The sequence below is a fragment of the Manis javanica genome, chromosome X (assembly GCF_040802235.1).
Source record: "Manis javanica isolate MJ-LG chromosome X, MJ_LKY, whole genome shotgun sequence".
Classification (NCBI taxonomy): Eukaryota; Metazoa; Chordata; class Mammalia; order Pholidota; family Manidae; genus Manis; species Manis javanica.
The window spans coordinates 102,099,633-102,118,612 of record NC_133174.1 but is presented as its reverse complement, the minus strand read 5'-3'; the positions used below and the strand labels follow the sequence as shown (position 1 = coordinate 102,118,612).

Below are 18,980 nucleotides of genomic sequence, written 5' to 3'. Positions count from 1 at the left end.
TTAGCCAAGGTGTGGGAGCTCCAGAGTGGTAAATAGAAAGGTCCTTGTTGGATGGTCCTTGCTTCTCTGCTTCCTTCCACCTTCTGCCACCTCCAGGCAAGGGATGTGGGGAGGCGGAGGCTTAGTGTGGTGTGTCATTCCCTTTGTGCTGCATAGAGCACAGCTGTGAGTAACTAGGCACCTCTGTTTCCATGCCCAGTTCTGGAAATTCTATCAGCGTCCCTGCTACTGCTCAAGGGGAAGTGGTGCCATTGGCAAAGCTATGGGAGAGAAAAAGTTCCCTTGCCCCTCTTCCATTCTGATTCTTTCTAAAACCACAATTTATGTCTAGTTTAAGTGGAAGAACTGCCATGTATCTAAGGCAACTTTCCAGTTGACATTGGAGAGCTGCTCAGGAAACGATTGGAGCAGGTAGTATAATGAGCACTCCACAGGGTATGGAAGGTGGTGACATTGACCCATCTCCCTGTAATAGAAGTCCTAATAACCTGTCAGCCTGAGACTTGTGTTTAAATACAACCAAATCCCTAGAGTTTTGGTGAACTACCTAGTAGTGCTAGACGCTATGAAGAAAACTATGATAAGACAAATTCCCTGTCACTAAGAAGTTTATGATTTATTTGGGGAACTAGTATACATATAAATTTTTACTTACAAATACTTACATAGTTCTTATATGCCAAGCAACTCTTCTAATGACTTTCTATGTATTAACCAATTTAATCTTTCCAACAACCTTACGAGGTAGGTACACTTTTTCCCATTTTGCTGATGAAGAGACTAGGGCATACAAAAGTTAAGTGACCTGCCCAAGATAGCATAGCTAATACGTGGTAGAACTGGGATTTGAACCTAGGCAATCTAGCGCTGCAGTCCACAATTTAACCATGGTACTGTGGTGCTAAGCACAAGTTAATGGTAATGGTTTGTTTAAAACACCAAGTGAATGAGAGATGCAGACAGTAAGTGCTGTTGCAAGGATTAGGGTTCATGGGTAAGAGCTCATCAGGGGCTAGGGTGCTAAGGGAAGGCTTCCTGAAAGAACTGGGGCTTGAAGGAGGTTTATATTTCAATGGATAAGGAAATGGATATTTCTGAAAGGGGGGAAAGCATGAACAAAAGAGCAGAGATGGTAAGACTATAGCATATGAGGGTACAAGGAAATAACAAAGTAGAAATTGTATTTTAGGATGAGAAATGTGGTGGCACTACATTGCTTTTATTCAGATATTATAGATGAGGAAACTGAGATTCACAGACTTTAGGTTACACCCAAGGTCACACATTTATGAAATGGCTAAGCCAGTATTTAAAACCTTGACTGATTCCAATGTGTGGATCCCAAATTGTGCTCTTTCCATACTTTCCACAAGAGCAGTGAATAGGCTTCCTCCACCAGAAACACGTTAGCAGAACCACCTTCAAAAGGAGATAAAGGTCAGCATTATCAAGTCTGAGAAAACAATCCTGGCATCTCCATCAGCTTTCTTACAGATGTCTTCTTCTTGAGGGAAACTGATCTGTGTCCAAAGATTGTGGGAATGGGTACACATAGTTGTTTGGCAACAGGGAAGACTCATACCTCTCTTCCTTATTCGAAGGATTCACAACTGCTTGCGGTCTAAGACTCTGTAGGGAATATATTTAAATTTCAAATTCCAACTTCCGAACTTGCAGTATCTTACAACCTGTGAGTGAATTTGACCTAAGAACCAGCCCTGTGATCATATCAGTGAACAACTGTTCCTGGGCTGTCAGTTCTTGCTTTCCAAATGGATGGGTTTAGAGAGAGGAGACAAAAGCTTTTCCACTAAGCAGAAATAATTAGCCAAATCAATCCAGAAACCCAGTCCGAGGCTGGGTTTGGATTGAATGTGTGAAAATTGCAGGCTCTGTCTCTTGGCCTTATTCTGAAGTAAGTTGAAACCACCTTGGTTCTACTTGGATGGCCTTCCAGAAAAACTCCCTGTGTATGTAAGGAGAAAACAGGGGAACATATGGTGTCTTTGGACTGGAATGAAGGAAGGCTTAGAGCATGTCAATCCAAGAAAAAATGAGGTGGCTGAATTGTATTGTGAGATCTCCCTCTGCAAAGCATTAGGGAATTAGAGAAGATAAGACAGAACCAATCACTAAAAGGTCCTAGTGGGAGGTCTGTGATGTGCTAATCTAAAGGGAATTTTGAAATGAATCTGTGGACAAGTTCCCAAGGCTGCCATCATTGAGGAGAGACAGTTTATACCTTTTAAGCAAGTCCTCCTCTCTCTGAGCCTTTGTGTATCCTTGTAATTAAAAGGAGACCAGCAATTTCTGGCCACCATTTCCTGGGGTTATCAGGAGAATCATGTGAATTCATACATGGTAAGATACTTTGAAAACAATTGTAGAAATACAACTGCAATTATTAAGGCGGCTCTGAAATTATTATCTTGGCTGCTTTTGCTAGACGGGGGTTATTTTCAGTGAGCAATATTTCAGAATAGACATCAGACCAAAACCAGTAGGCTTGATTTTCAGCTGGGCTCAAGTGTTGGGATTAGCATGGGAAGAAAAGCCAGAACTAAGTGAGTGTGCATTTTCAGTTCAGTCTCTGGTCAAAAGTTGGCTGACAGGCAGATGACAAGCTGGCAGTTTTCTTTCTGTGCCAGTCTGGGCATGCAAACTTGAACCCAGAAAAGCACAGTGACTTACCTCACTCACTGCCCAGACAGTTCTTTAATCGCTGCACCTGGGGCTGCTTGTGCCCACCTTACAAGCAGGTGCATGCTGATTTCCAGGAATTGGTCCAGCCTCCAGAGGAGGGCATCCATAGTCTAGGAGCTCAGCCTCAACTCCGCCTTGCTGGTGGCCACACTCCGCCCTTGGCATCCATGCCAGACACTGGATTCTTTCCTTGTTCTTTGGGAACTGACTTCTCCCACGTTATGTCTCTCTCCTGGAGACCCATCTTCCCCCATACGTTTAAATCCCTGTAAATCTAGGTAAGGTAGCCTAGTTACCTTACCAGGTACTTGTTGTTTGGGCTTGTCCTGTTCAGTTCTGATGGAGCCAAGGATATAAAGATGAGCACTGGGGCAAGAGCAGGCATAACCACTGAGAGAAGCTAGTGAGCCAAGACTGTGCCAGGCCAACCATGGCAACTGTGCTGTCCACATGAGGGGAGAGACAGACAGGGCACAGGCACCCTCTTCCCAGAGAGCTCTGTGGCCTGAGTAGGAGCCTGCCATGCTGGCTGCTCTGTCGGCTAGCGTTTCATGACATTATCTATGACACCCAGTCAGTTCAGTAAATAAAAGAAAGCTTTTGCTAAGCACTTGCTAATCTAAACTAGATCAAGTAGAATAAAAGCCCAGAAGATGGGTGTGAGGTCTGGTGTCTGCTTCTACCTTCTCCTGTCCCTTTCTCTCTTCTCTGCTACAACTTTTACCCCCTTTCCTGCTCCCCCCATCAGAAGGTTGTCATAGGAAGGACTCGCAGAAGCAATGCATTTAAGAAAGGAAGAGCAATATAGCAAAAACTGAAAAGAACAACAACAAAAAAAACATAGGCTTTGGAATCAAAGAGACCTGCATTCAAATCCTGGCTTTGCAATTCTAACTGGAGCAAGCTTGTATTTCCTTATCAGAAATAAGAAAGTGACTAAATGGGGTTGGGTGACTGTATATGTGAGAGAAAGAATGAGAGAGAAAGAGGAGTGCCTGGCCTATCAGACATTCAATAATCATTACTTATTATCCTGGTTTTTATGATAAGATTGATAAAATGGCCTAGGAGATTGAAAAGTCCCTGATATACCTTGTTGTAGAGGGAAAAAATTATGTGTACAATGAGAAGAAAGGGATGAAAAGACTTGGTTTATGAGTAAATAAACGGTGACAACAGTGAGACAGTGCTGTGTTTCTAAGGCAGGAAATGAGGAAGAAAAACAAGTATAAGAAGGCAAAGATCCTCCAGTGCATTCCTAAATTGCAAAGGATGCTTCATAAAAAGAATAAGGGAAAATGAGAGATGTCAGTGATGTTATTTCTTGCCACTCTCAAAATAGATGGCATTCCATCACAATTTTACTTGACATTTACATGAATTGGCTTCAGAATCCATATCAAATGGCACCCTCCCAGATTTTTTTCCCACAGAACCCATAGAAGAAATGCACATACGAATATATTTGTGTCTAGTCTGTAAATGTAGGAGCTCTGCCAGCTTGAAAGGCATTGACGTTTGCTTCTGCATGTCTACGTTTTCTCATTTCTCTGTATTCATCTCTGGATTTCATTCCATCAGGGACATCTGGCAAAGTGTTTGCATTTTTCAACAGTGCAGTGAGTGGCAGTTAAATGATTAAAAACTGATTTTCAAAATGTTGATGATAAAATGAAGCCCTTTATTTACAGGTAGTTTAAGGTGGATTAGCTGGGGGAGTGGCAGGAGAATCTATGTCAACATATCCACACATATAAAGGATACAGAGACAGGTGTAGATGGAATAAGTATTTGTGTACTACCCTTAAAATTTTTGGGTGAGAGAATTTCAGAGGATAGTGAGAAAAGAACTGGAAGTTGCTAAAGAACTCATATGTACAGATCTATGGCCAATAGGTGGAAACTGACTCACATGCAGACATGACTGTGGTTAGCAATTTTCCACATTTTTGCAAGACCAGTGGGCTCATTCTCACCTAGATACTAGTGTAGGTGAAAAAGATAGTAGCTACCCCTTTGTAGCATGATTGACAAATGCTGGGAAACTAGAATCTTTTGTTGCCAAAGGACGCATTGATCATGTGGAACAAAACGCCAGAACTTCCCTAGGGATGTCTACATCTGTTAGACTTCAGGGCGGAGGTCAGGGCTCATTTGGAACACTTTCATTATGTCAGCCCAGACAGATCTACAAGATTGTTTTCTGTCTTGAAGGCTAGGGACCAAGTACTGCTGGGGAGGCCCTCAGGCCCTGTAGCTGGTTCAGTAACTCCTTCCTTCTCCTGCAGAGTAATTGACTACTTTACCCCACTGTGGCTCCACAGACTCTCGCCTTTTCCAAAGTGCCTCCTTTATTCACCAGTAAGCCTAGTGCCCTGGCAAAGCCTAGCTCCCACCAGTCTCTCTGCTGCTGGGCATAGGTCATGTTCTCTGGGCTCACATGGTATGTGCACATAATACTCTAAGCTTGTCTATCTCTTAGGTCTCTATCTTCAACCTTGTCCCTTTTCTCCCTCCCTTTTGCTTTAATTTAAGCCGTCAGCACCTCTCACCTGGACTAATGCATTGACTTCTAACCAATCTCTTTGCTTTCACCCTTACCCCATCCTACCCCACCCCACTTCAGTCTTACAACAGCAATTGGAGTAATAGTTTAAAGTGAAAATTTGATGGTATCACTCCCAGATTTCTTTCACAAATCAAACTCAAACTTAACAAAAGGTTCCTGGATCTGGCTTTTATCCTCATCTCTAGTCTCATCTCTTAGAACTCACTAAAATACTCCATGCTTGAGCCATTTTGAGCTATTTGTACTTTGTAAAAGTACTGTATTCTTTCAAACTTCTATATCTTTGGTCCTACTGATACAGTTCTGAAGTCTAGAATACCCTTTCTACCTGCTCTGCCTAAGTAGCTCAATTCATCTTTTTTAAATGGCTTTATTGAGACACAATTTACATAACAAACAATTCACTCAAAACAACGAACAAACAAATGAACCAACAAATGAACAAAACAGAAATAAACTCATAAACACAGAGAACAGACTGTTGGTTGCCATAGAGGAGGGGCTGGGGGTGGGCAAAATAGGTGAAAGCTATAAAAGAGATGCAAACTTCCCATTATAAAAAAGCTTATTACAGTGATGAAAGTACAACATAGGGAATATGGTCAATAATATTATAATATATATGATGACAGATGGCAGCTACACTTACTATGGTGAGCATTTAGTAATGCATATATTCTCGAATCAACTATGTTGAACACCTGAAACCAATGTAATATTGTCTATCAGCTATACTTCAAAAAAAAAGATAAAATGTACAATTCAATAGATTTTAGTTTAGCCACATAGTTGTGCAACCATCACCACTATTTAATAATAGAACACCTTTATTCCCCTAAAAAAATGCCATACCTATTAGCACACTCCATTTCCTTTCAGTCTCCCCATCCACCTGGCCAGACCCTGGCAACCACTGATCTACTTTCTGTCTCCATAGATTTGTCTATTCCAGAGTCACCGTTCAAGATTTTTTTAGGTGTAGCCTCTTGTTTCCCAGCCTCCTAACTTCGAAACCTCTCCACTGGGCCCCAGTGATACCCATTGCATGGCTCTCCCATAGCACTTAGCCCACTGTATTCTTCCTGCCTCCCCACAGGAACTGATGCACTCATCTCTGAACCCCAATGTCTAATACTTGGTCTGGCTTTGAGGAAGTACCCCATAGCAACTGGCTAAATGAATGAATGATCCAGGAAGCCCGGAGAGGGAGAAAGGGCTCTTAGTGCATGAGTGAGACATGCATGAATACGCATGCAGAATGCTCCGGTGCCCATTTTTCAGCTCACTTGCACTTGAATAAACTTGGCAACCACCGCACTTAGGTCTTTTCAATCTCTAGAGTTGATATGCAGGTTCCAAAGCCTAGGGAAACATTACCATAAGTGGTGCAAAGCAAGAATATCATGGGGAACTGTTCATGATACAGCAGTTGAAGACTTACCTGTGGTTCTAACAGCGAGAATGGCAGGCCATTTTGCTGCTTAACTTTTTCAGTCTTCTAGTATCTCTGTCTCTCTCTCCCTCCCTCCTTCCTTCCCTTTCTCCTTCTCCCCTCCCACTGTACCCCTGCCTGCCCACAACACATTTCTGAATACCTCTGACAATGTGGCTCCTTAGATGTAAAAAAAATATTTTTATTAAAGTATCACTGATATACAATTGTATGATGGTTTCACATACACAACACTGTGGTTTCAGCATTCACCCATATGATCAATTCCTCACCCCCTCCATTGGAGCCACTGTCTATCAGCCTAGTAAAATGCTATAGTCATTATTTGTCTTATCCGTGCTGTACTGCCTTCTCTGTGACCTACCTATATTGTGATTGCCAATTATAGTGCCCCTTAATCCCCCTCTCCCTCCCCACCCACCCTCCCCAAACCATCCTTAGATATTTATATAAAAACTGACTTCAGCATGAGATGTCTGAACATGAATCCACTTTGAAATGTATCACATTTCTTTGTACATGACTGAGTATTTTAAAGAGTTCATTGGCAAGGGAATATAAAACAAATTGTGAACACAGTGGAATATGAAGATGTTAAGTACTAAACCATCTCATTTTCAACACTTTATTGACCAGAGACGAATGGGGGTGCACTCTGCCTCTGGCCACCATTGTCTGCCATCCTCTCTCTGCCTTTCTCCCTATTCCACACTTCTTCATTCTCCTCTTTTCCTAATCTCTTAGCCTAGCTTCTTCGTCTCCCCTCGCCTCCATTCCTGATCTCTTTCTCTCCCTCTTGTTTGAGTCTCTCCTCTTCCCACTTGGCTGTGTGAGCCTTTCTTTATGTTTCATTCTTTCTCCAACACTTTCTTTTTCATACTTCTTCCTGCCCAGCCCCTTTCTCTTTCTTTCCTTCTGTTCTTTTCACTCCGGATGAGATAGGGAAGACAGAGGAGGGAAAAATGAACAGGAAAAGAGAAAGGGGGGAGAGACTGACAGTGGGGCTGTCCTGTACCTGCCACATGACCAGCACCAAAGAGGGTGTGCCCTGGTCCCTGTCACCCTTTAGGGTAAGGCACATCACCTCTTTGTGACTCACTTTGTTCTCACTTATAAAAAAATAACACGTTCCCAGATTACCTCCCAGAGATGTTGTTAGGGTCAGACTTGGGAATGAATATGAAAAAGATTTGAAAAGAACCAGACCCCTGTAATTGAAAGCACTCAGGGGAAAGGGAGGGGGAACGACTGCCATGCACTGTGCCGAAATCTAATTAACTGAGGATCGCAGGGTTTGCCTTTCCCGAGGAATGTGTTTCTTTCCACCTTTGTGCTACTCATCAAATCATTTGGTTGTCTGTGTACATTGTTTGAATGTTCTTAGTGTCTTCGGAGGGGAAGGATGATGTGTTCCTTTGTAAGCTGTTGATTTTTACCCCTTCCTTTTCTCTTGCCTTGGGCTAGCAAACGGAACCTCCAGCAGCCAGCTTTCTACCCCCAAGTCTAAGCAGTCTCCCATCTCTACGCCCACCAGTCCTGGCAGCCTCCGGAAGCACAAGGTATTATGTCTCTTATACCTTACTAAAACCCTTTGCACTCGGACTTTTTTGAATGGCTGGGTGAGGGTTTTCCTTTTCTTCTACTCTACAGCACATCAGGTCAGAATTTCCCTTCATCTGCTCCATTAGCTTGAAGCCCTGGGAATCCCAGCAGGGGCCAAGCTTCCAGTCACTTTTATTTATTCCTCTGACCACTTGCTTTTTTACTTCCAGTTACATTAACCAAAAGGAAGAGGGACAAAAGTCCCAAAGTTCTGAGTTAACGGTGTTACCAAGTGAAGGCTCATGGGGTGGGTGGAGCACTAATCCTCCCAATTTATAGGCATAGCAAAGAAGACATTGAGGGTGACTTAGTCCCTAGGCATCAGTCAATACAAGTGACATAAAGATAGCAGTCAAAGAAAGTTAGCACTGAGTTACTCCCTTTAGATTTTTTGGATGTCAGAATATGAACAGACCCTAGTTTCACTATGCATTCTTCATTACCAGGCAGGTTTTGGTACAGCGTTGGAAGAGAAGGCACATATACATTGCATTGGCCCTGGGCACCATTTATACCGCTCAGTCATCCCAAATAAATATTACCATTCAAACAATAGAAGTGTATAAATTCTCTAGCCCCACTTTCCAAACAGATTCCCATCCAGCAATCTCTCCTGTATAGAAAATCTGGAGTGGTCACTGCCTTGAACCTCATCTCTGAGGTGACGTGACTATGGTTTCTGCTCTGATTACCATCCTCTAGAGCAGCTTCCTCCAGGAGTCTCTCATTTTTTCCCCTGCTCACAAGACTTGGTGTGAGATGGAAAAAGGCCAAAAGGTGACCACTGTGGCCAAGTTCATCACAGAACCATAGATGATCAGAGCTGGAAGACATTTTAGATGGAGATGAATGCATTTCATTTGATTCTCTCATTAATTTTGTGAGGCTGTTATTTTATAGATGAGGAAATTGAGACCCAGAAAGGTTAAGGTACTTTCTAAGGGGACATAGCTGGGTAGTAACAGACATAGGACTGGCCTGCAGGTTACCACCACCAGTAGGTTGGGGCCAGTTCATACTAGCTCATGAGAGCTGATTGGACACATTGCTTCCCAGCTAGATGATCAGTGACACCATGTTGGTAACTAGAACTCAGCCAGACTGGGAATATTTACCCTATGGTAAACAGCAAATACTACAAATCAAGGTTGTTTTCTTCCTACAGAAGGTCATTTGTTCAACATTGAACAGCACACCATTGCCTGACACCCATTTTCATTTCTTTCCCTACATCAGGATTTTAACTTCCTGCTTAATCTGACCATTATGTGCTCCATTGTTCCTAAGGCCTGTTGTATTCCTTCAATAACCCCTTTAACTTCTGGTATTGACCCTGAACAGAACTTTCTATTTGTCCTGCTGAGCAAAGGAGGATCTGCTGAACTCTCTGTGCAGCTGGCATTACTCAGAGACTGTGAGATGGATGAAAATTGCTTTTGCGCTCAGTTTTCAGTCACTCTTCTGAGCAGCAAAGCTTGTTAACATGGACATTCCAAGACAGGGAGTAGCCTACTTCTCTTGTTCCACTCTCCACACAGAATCTCCTAGGCTACGTTGCTTCATACTATGTCTTTGCCTATGCATTCCTGCCCTTCCTGCCCTTTGGGGAAAGCTGGCCTACAGCAGCACCTTCCCTCAGTACCTTCCCCAAAGCGGTGGGGCAGTTCAGCCATCTATTCGGTCTGTACACTTGAGTCATCCGGCTTTTCAACTGACCGTGTTCAGTTCATATAGGGTGAGGACTCATCATCCATAGGCCCATTGAGGTGAGTGCTGGCATTGTTAAACCATTTCTCCTGGCCAGGTTTGCAGGCTTTTTGTGTGAGTGGTGGTGGTGGTGGTGTTTTTGAGTCAATTCTAAAACAAATTTAACCACTGAAGGACTAGAACAAGATACAGGTGCCAGCTGTGTCAGAGCCTCACTGTTTTCTCAACTGTGGAATTTTCAGTGTACCATTTTATTTGTAAAGTTATTCTTTTTATGGTAGTTAAGCAAACAATTATTAAGTAATAGATTGTATAATTTTCTAGAACAAACTTTTTAAAAATTTATATTTTGGTATAACTTTCACTACTTTTTTTAACTTTTCACTTTGATACCCTTTCAAATTTACAGAAGAGTTGCAAGAATAATATAACTTCCATATACTGTTTACACAGATTCACCAGTTGTTTCTATTTTGCCACATTTAATTAATTTTTTTGCATCCTTTCACTTTTTTCCCCCGCCACTTCACTATTTTTTTTTAACCATTTGAGATTGAGTTGAACACATCATGCACTTTTACCTCTAGATACTTCAGTGTGTATTTCCTAAAAATGGAGACACTTTCTTTTATAACCAAAGAACAATTATTGAAATCAGGACACTTGCACTGACCTAGTGTACTATTATGTACACTACAGTCCCTATTTAAATGTCATCAGTTGCCCCAATAACATTCTTTCTCTGATCCAGGATCCAATCCACGATCACACATTGCTTTCAGCTGTTATGTCTCTTTAGTCTTCTTTAATCTAGAAAAGTTTCTGAGTCTTTTTTCTCTTTTAGGATGGCATATTGTAGAATGAAGAGTACAGGCTAGTTATTTGGCAGAATGGCCTTCCATTTAGGTTTCTCTGAAGTTTCCTTGGGATGAAATTCAGACTATGCATTTGCGGCATCTGGGACAGAAGTGTTGCTGTATCTCTCTCAGAGCATCCCATCAGGAAGCAAGAGCCTCATGCTCACACCACCAATGATGGATTGTGAGCTGGTTTTTCTCAATAAGCTAAATAGTGTCTCATGACCTTGGCTCATTTCCACCTGGGGCTCAGGTCTCAGCTCCCTGCTCCTGCTTTCACATGGCTTCCTGAGCCCCAGCACCACCAAGGTCCTTGGGCAGTGGGCTTCAGCAGATCTCATCTAAACTTCCAGCCAAGTGGACCTGAAAGGTGTGAGTCATGGTGAAGATAGGAAAGCAGGTGTCTGAGGCCATGACTTTTCTCCTGCGCAGTTGGAAACCAGCATCCCTTTGGTAACTTCTGATAGCTGTGGCAGGGCCTTGAGCTGTAATCAGCCTCTTGACTTCTCCTTTTAAGCTTCTCATAGAGAATCCTCTTTAAGGCAGCTGCGGTGGGGTTAGCCAAAGTCCGCATACTTGAGTGCTACAATATGGATACAAAGTCAATCCTTGTATAGTTAATGAGAACAAAATTTTGCATTTCCATACTGCTTTAACTTTTCCCATAGCCATTCTCACACTTACCCCTGAGATAACCCTGTGGAAGGCAAAGGGCAGGTAACGTTTCCATTTTACAAATGAGAAAAAGAGGTGCCAAGGTTAAAGGCAATCCCAGTACCATTCAATAATTTGGAGAAGGTACCACATTAAAGATTTAGTTCAAAAAGCCTACAAACCTAGGGAAACTTCTTCATTTATGTCCACATTTTTTCCAGGTTAGTGATGGCACCCACTTTAAATTTGGAGGCATTTTACTTGTAGAGTTGTCTGGATATGGAAGGAAAATATATTCAATATGTTATTTGAAAATAGAACTAACAGTATTTAAATACACATTTTCCTGTTTCCAGACTTTGTCATCCTGTAAGTGCTTGGAGAATTATTTTGATGAATAAAGCAGGGTCCTGGCCCTTAAATCACAGACAGCACTCCAAGTGGATCTTGGTAGTACCATCAAGAGCAGACAAAAAGATGACTGGAGCATAAAGAAGGGGGCAAAAGACATGAGACTGGGGGCGGATAGGAGATGGGGAAACTTCTGCACCTTTGCAGACTAGGTGACATTTCAGTGGGGCCCTAAAGCCTGGGTAGGCTTTTGATAGCTGGTGGAGAGAATGGGCATTCCAGTTAAAAAAAAAAAAATCAGCTAGAACAAAGCCACACCATCAGAAAAATGCAGGGCACATTTGGGAAAAAGCAAACCCCAACTAGGAGCCAGGTTTTTCAAAACTCCTCTCTGACTTCCTTTGGACTATAAGCTCCCTGAACCAAAAACCAAGTTTTTGTTTTCTCTAACGCAGTAGTATCGCCAGCGCAGCTGTATTTGTTACAAACATTTTGTTCCGTAGGGCTCTGAGGGACTAAGCAAATGAATTTCAGGTGCGAATTATTTGTATTGTTAAGCAATATGTGTGTTTCTGTATTTCTACCCATCAATCAACAAAAACAGAATGTTGAGATAATTCCTTTTCCTGAGCATTATCTGCCCATACAAGGAAATAAATTTTATGATGGAGGACAGAAGTACAGAGGCTCATACCTAGGCCTTAATCTATGGATTCTCTCCATAGCCAGCATCTCGCCTAGCCATTCCAAGTCATAGCAGCTGATGGTGGAGTTGCCTCATGATTCTACCCCAGGGGTGTATCCCCTTTCTCTGAAATAAAAGTCTGGAACAATCTTTTCAGATAATCAGTTCCACCCACCAACCAACTACACTGGAGAGTTTGTTAATGAGCAATTAACAGCAGGGCTGAATGCTGAAGCCCACTGGTTCAGTGTGCTGGGATTCAAAGTGCCCTCTACAATGAAAAGGTCACTTATTACTGCCTTAAAAAATGCCCAGGGAGTTTACTGACCTGGCAGTATCTCTCCCATTTCTTCTTGCTTTAGTATAACTAAAAAAAAATAAAATGCAATAAACCGAGTTATATCTGATAGAATTGTAGAACTAGAAGGAACCTCAAAGATGTTACAGTCCACATCTTACTCAATTTTCAGATATGGAAACAAAGTCCCTGAAAGGGAAAGTTCAATGGCAAAGCTAGGCCTAGAACCTAGGTCTCCTACCTCTTAATAGTGTACTCTTTCTACTATAGTGGACTTGCATTAATGTGTAAGCTTGACTTATGGGCTTCATCAATAGTCACAATATAATCACAGAATGAAACTACTACAAAACTGTCTCTTACATTTGTACACATCATTGCATACTTAATATTACTATATACATTATACATTGATATATGCATATTGCTGCATAGGGTTGCATACTCAGGAATCACATAAACAATATTCAGTTGTCAATATAAGGGATTCTCAAAGGTACTTTTTAAAAATAATAGTGTATTAAAATATAATTGCATATTACAAAATTCAACTTTTTAAGGTTCAGTGTTTTTTGAAATAATTAAAAAGTTGTACAAGACTATATCATCACCCTTAAATAAACCTTATGCCCATTAGCAGTCATAGTCCCTTCCCCCTCCACCCACATACAGGCAACCACTATCTATTCTCTGTTTCTATGAGTTAGCATATTCTGAACATGCCATATAAACTTCCCTGTGAGAACTACTTTAGCAGCATCCTGTAACTTTGGCTATATTATTTCATTTTCCTTCATCTCAAAAGTATTTTCTACTTTCCCTTGTGATTTCTTCTTTGACCCACTTGCTACTTAGTTTAATTTCCACATATTTGTCAATTTCCCAAATATCTTTCTGTTATTGCATTCTAAATTTAATTTCACTGTAGTCAGAGAGTATAATTTGCATGATTTCTGTCTTTAGATTGATTGAGTTATTTTATGACCCAACATATGATCTATCCTGCAGAATGTTCCATGAGCTCTGGAGAAGAAAGTGTACCCCACCATTGTTGGATGGAGTATTCTGTAGTTGCACAATTCTTTGTAGTGTGGTTTTCCACCTAGTTATTCTATTCATTATTGAATGTGGGGTGGTGAAGGCTTCAACCATTCTAGCTGAATTATTCATTCTTGCTTTCAATTCAGTCATGTTTTCCTTCATGTATTTGGGTACTCTTTTGTTGTTACAGCACATATATGTCTGTGTTTTTGGATGTGTTGACCTTTTTATCACTATAAAATGTCCTTTATCTCTAGTAACAATTTTCATCTTAAAGTCTATTTTTTCTGATATTAGTATAGTTACTCCAGCTCACTTTTGGTTACTAAGTGCATAGTAAGTCTTTTCCTGTACTTTTACTTTAACCTATTTATGTCTTTGAATCTAAATTGTGTCTCTTTCAAACATCATAGAGCTGGATCATGTGTTATTGTTTTGTTTTTGTTCCATTCTGCCAATCTCTGCCTTTCATTTTGGTGCTTAAGCTACTTATGTTTAATAGAATTACTGGTAAGATAGGAATTACATCTGCCATTTCACTATTTTCTTTATGTCTTATGTCATTTTTGTTCCCTTATTCCTTGATTTCTGCCCTTTTTTGTGTTAGACATTTTTCTAGTGTACTATTTTAATTCCTTGTAGTTTTACTAATTTTGTTTTGAGTTATTTTCATAGCAATTACCCTGAGGATTACAATTAATACCTTAATACAATCTACTTTGGATTAATATCAACTTAATTTCAATTGTATATAAACATTTTACTTTCCCCACGCTTTGTGCTCTTATTGACATATAAATTACATCTTTATTCATAATAAGTCCATCAACATATTTTTATAGTTGCTCCTCCATGCAGTTGTCTTTTGAATTGGATAATAGGAGAAAATTCACAAAAGTAAATCTGTACTGTTTTTTGTGTTTACTTATATATTTACCTTTACCAAGTGCTCTTTATTTCTTTTGTAGATTTGAATCACTGTCTATTGTCTTTTTGTTTCTCCCTGTAGGATTCTCTTTCATATTTCTTTTTTTTACAGTTCAGTACTTGGATAGATTTATTTATTAGGAAAAATATCTGAAGTATTTCTTTTTTTTATTAAGGTATCATTGATATACAATCTTATGAAGGTTTCACAAGAAAAACAATGTGGTTACTACATTCACCCTTATTATTGAGTCTCCCCCCATGCCCCATTGTAGTCACTGTCCATCAGTGTAGTAAAATGCCACAGAGTCCCTACTTGCCTTCTCTGGGCTACACAATCTTCCCTGTGACTCCACACACACCATGTGCACTAATCATGATAACCCTCAATCCCCTTCTCCCTCCCCACCTGCCCTCCCTCACCCCTCCCCTTTGGTAACTGCTAGTCCCTTCATAGAGTCTGTGAGTCTGCTGCTATTTTCTTCCTTCAGTTTTGCTTCGTTGTTATACTCCACAAATGAGGGAAATCATTTGGTATTTGTCTTGTAGGATATGTCTGCTAGCAATGAATGCTGTGTGGCTGGGAATGTCTTGCTTTCTCCTTCATTCTCGAAGGATAATTTTGATAGATTTCCTTAAATGCTTTGATCCAGTAAGTCTCCCAACCCTTACTAAGAGGTTCTGTGTGTGTATTGGGGCATGATTTCAATGCTCTCTCAGGCAGTTTACAATGTTGCCTTAACCTTCATTTGCTGCTTGTGTGGGGCCCCAAGGCCAACCAGAGGTGAGAGACTAGAGGTTTCTCAAGTCTTTCCTGAGAATATGCCCAGTTCTGAACATGTGCTGGGCCTTGGAGATTCCTATTGGAGCTTTTCAAAGTCCCCTACAGACATTAGTTCTCCAGCTTTTTCTTTTGAGGTTTTGAGCAGCTTCATTTGCCCCAACTGTTTCCCCTACCTCAGGCAGCTGTGATTTTAAACAGTTCTGGCTGATTCACACTCCTGAAAAGGCTGTTCACAGTATGCACTGGGTCAGGTCCAATGACGATGAGCCCTACCAGTGGGAGTTTCCAGAGAGCTACCAGATAGGTCAAATAGTGACAATTCTCTGAGAATTGGGAATTTTAGAGAGCTTCAAACCCATTCTGCCTCCTCCAGTGGCTTCTAGGTTACTGCTTTTCAGGTACTGTAGTTGTGATGCTATTGATTTTCAAAGCTACCCTGATGCTGGGGAGAGGGAGAATGCAAATTGGGCAAGATGAAAGTATCACAAATCTTGGAATTCTTACTGGGACATAGCAATTTTTCTTGAATGAACACTTTTTGGATTGTTGCAAGCCTTTGGTTAATTTCCAGAGTTCTGAAAACTTTTTTGACAGTTTTTCTAGTGTTTTTACATTTATGTAGGGGCAGAATTTTGGAGAGTTTTTTTCCACCACTCTGGAAATCTAGAGCTCAAAGACACTTATGACTATATTTGATTTTCACTTTACTCAAGTATTAGAGAACTAAATCCCCTCAGAGATGCAACTCCATTATATACTACTTAGCCTCAATTTAATTTTACAAATTTTATTTCACTCCTATTGTTTCTTCAGCTTCCCACCTGTTTAGCAGTTTTCTAAGAAATTTTGCTTGGTAGTTGAGAACAAGGGTGCCAAATCCAGCCTATGGCCTGGTTATTTTCTGGATGGCCCCCTGATGTAAAACATATTTCTTACATCTTAAAAGGGTTGTAAAAGAACTAAAATCCAAACAAACAAACCGTGTGACAGAGAATATATGTGATCAGCAGAGAGAGTCTAAAATGTTTACTATCTAGCCCTGTACAGAAAGTTTGCCAACCCCTGATTTATGGTGGAGGGATATGGCAGATTGGTGAGAAGTCAGTCTATTTATTGTAGTTAGCTTTGTTGTGTTTTTTTTTGTAGATAATTATTTTTTATTGAAGGGTAGTTGACACACAGTATTACATTAGTTTCAGGTGTACAACACAGTGATTCAACATTTATATACATGATAATTCTAGCTACCAGCTATCACCATACAAAGTTGTCACAATATTTTGACTATATTCCTTATGCTATACATTACATCCCGGTTACTTATTTATTTTACAATTGGAAGTCTGTACTTTTTTTTTTTGAGAGGGCATCTCTCATATTTATTGATCAAATGGTTGTTAACAACAATAAAATTCTGTATAGGGGAGTCAATGCTCAATGCACAATCATTAATCCACCCCAAGCCTGATTTTCGTCAGTCTCCTATCTTCTGAAGCATAACGAACAAGTTCTTACATGTAGAACAAAGTCTTACATAGTGAATAAGTTACATGGTGAACAGTACAAGGGCAGTCATCACAGAAACTTTCGGTTTTAATCATGCATTATGAACTATAAACAATCAGTTCAAATATGAATATTCGTTTGATTTTTATACTTGATTTATATGTGGATACCACATTTCTCTCTTTATTATTATTATTTTTAATAAAATGCTGAAGTGGTAGGTAGATACAAGATAAAGGAAGAAAACATAGTTTAGTGTTGTAAGAGAGCAAATGTAGATGATCAGGTGTGTGCCTGTAGACTATGTGTTAATCCAAGCTAGACAGGGGCAATAAAACATCCACGGATGCAGATTTCTCTCAGAACAGGGGGGGTGAGGTTCTAAGCCTCACCTCTGTTGATCCCCAATTTCTCACCTGATGGCCCCCCCAGTGACTGTGCCTATCTTAGGTTGTTCCTCCCTTGAGGAATCTTACCCATCTCTGGCTAACCAGTCATCTTCCGGGGCCACCTTTGTTGTGTTTTTAAGAATGATTTATTATTCCCTTTAGAGTCCCAAATAACAGTATGGAAGCTAAAAGAGTCCTGACAGATTGTCCATTACAAAGCCTACATTTTCTTGATGAAGAAACCAAGATTTAAAGACTTCTTCAATGTCACAGTACTAATTAGCCAGGACTAAACCCGCAGGTTTCAGAACACACTTTACTCTTCTTTCCAGTCTGAGCTGCCTAAAAGTTTTCCTGACCCTTCTTTCTCAGCAAAAAGCACTCTCAGTGTTAGATAAATAAGTCCCTCTCCTCCCTGTTCTTGTTCCTCTTCCTCATCTGCAGTTTTTCCTCTGCCTCAAGGAGAAGCTGTAGTCTCCAATTTTCTTGAACAGTCTTCTACTGAAGTTCTCTGTTTCTATTCTACCCAAGAGGGTCTCTTAACTATCTCCAGAGTTGACCCTAAATTTTCTAATTCCCTTTAGCATCTTGCTGATAATGTGAGTGAAAACAGTGGTTTTCAAACTGTGTTTCCTTGGGGATGAGTGAGATTCCACCTCCCCCATGTCTGATTCAGCCAGAACAGCTATACTTTTATTTATTTCATGCTTTGGGCTGCCAAGCAAAATTTCATTTGAATAAAGAATTTGAAAGGAGAGAGAGAAAGATTTGAAAATCACTGGTTTAGACTATGGATATACTAAGTCCAAGAAGAACCACAGGGATCTACAAATAGAGGTCTGGGGACAATAGGAAAAACCAGTTTCCCTATCATGCCCCCATCTCCTTGAGACATAGACAAGGCTGGGGGCAGTATTAGAACCATGAGTCCTAATTCCTGGTGAGAAATGAAAGCATCAGGAAGTAAGTTTGTAGTAGGTAGACGGGGTTCATTTTCTGGGTCAGGCATTTGTTCAAGGCCTGGCAGTTCCCTGGAAGCCTGAAATGAACACACATACATATTCAAAACTGATTTTTGACAAAGGTGCAAAAGTCAATGGAGGAAACATAGCATTGTTAACAAATGGGGCTGCAGTAATTGAATATCCAGAGGCTAAAAAAGGACCCCCAACCTGAACCTCACATCTTATGCAAAAATTAAATAGAAAATGAACTATAGATGTAAATGTGAAACATTTAGAAAGGAAACAGAGAAAAAAAATCTTTCGATCTTCAGCTAGGCAAAGAATTCTTAGGTTTGACAATAGGAGCACAATCCATAAAAGAAAAAAAAGATAAATTGGACCTCGTCAAAATTAAAAATTTTTTCTCTGTCAAAGACCACACAGATGGTTTGAAAAGACAAGCTAAGACTTATTTGCAAGCCGACCAAAGGCATATATAGAATATAAAAA

The 18,980-nt window shown here is 40.5% G+C and overlaps 1 protein-coding gene across 5 annotated transcripts in view; it reads left to right on the top strand.

Annotated features, from left to right (window-relative positions):
* The window catches only part of DCX (doublecortin), a 106,258-nt gene that overhangs the window by 78,347 nt on the left and 8,931 nt on the right, over window positions 1–18,980 (top strand). For all 5 annotated transcript variants that reach the window (XM_073227643.1, XM_073227645.1, XM_017671291.3 and 2 more), the window contains one exon: window positions 8,190–8,284. In XM_073227643.1, the coding sequence (XP_073083744.1) occupies window positions 8,190–8,284 (95 nt within the window). The remainder of the gene's footprint in view (window positions 1–8,189; window positions 8,285–18,980) is intronic.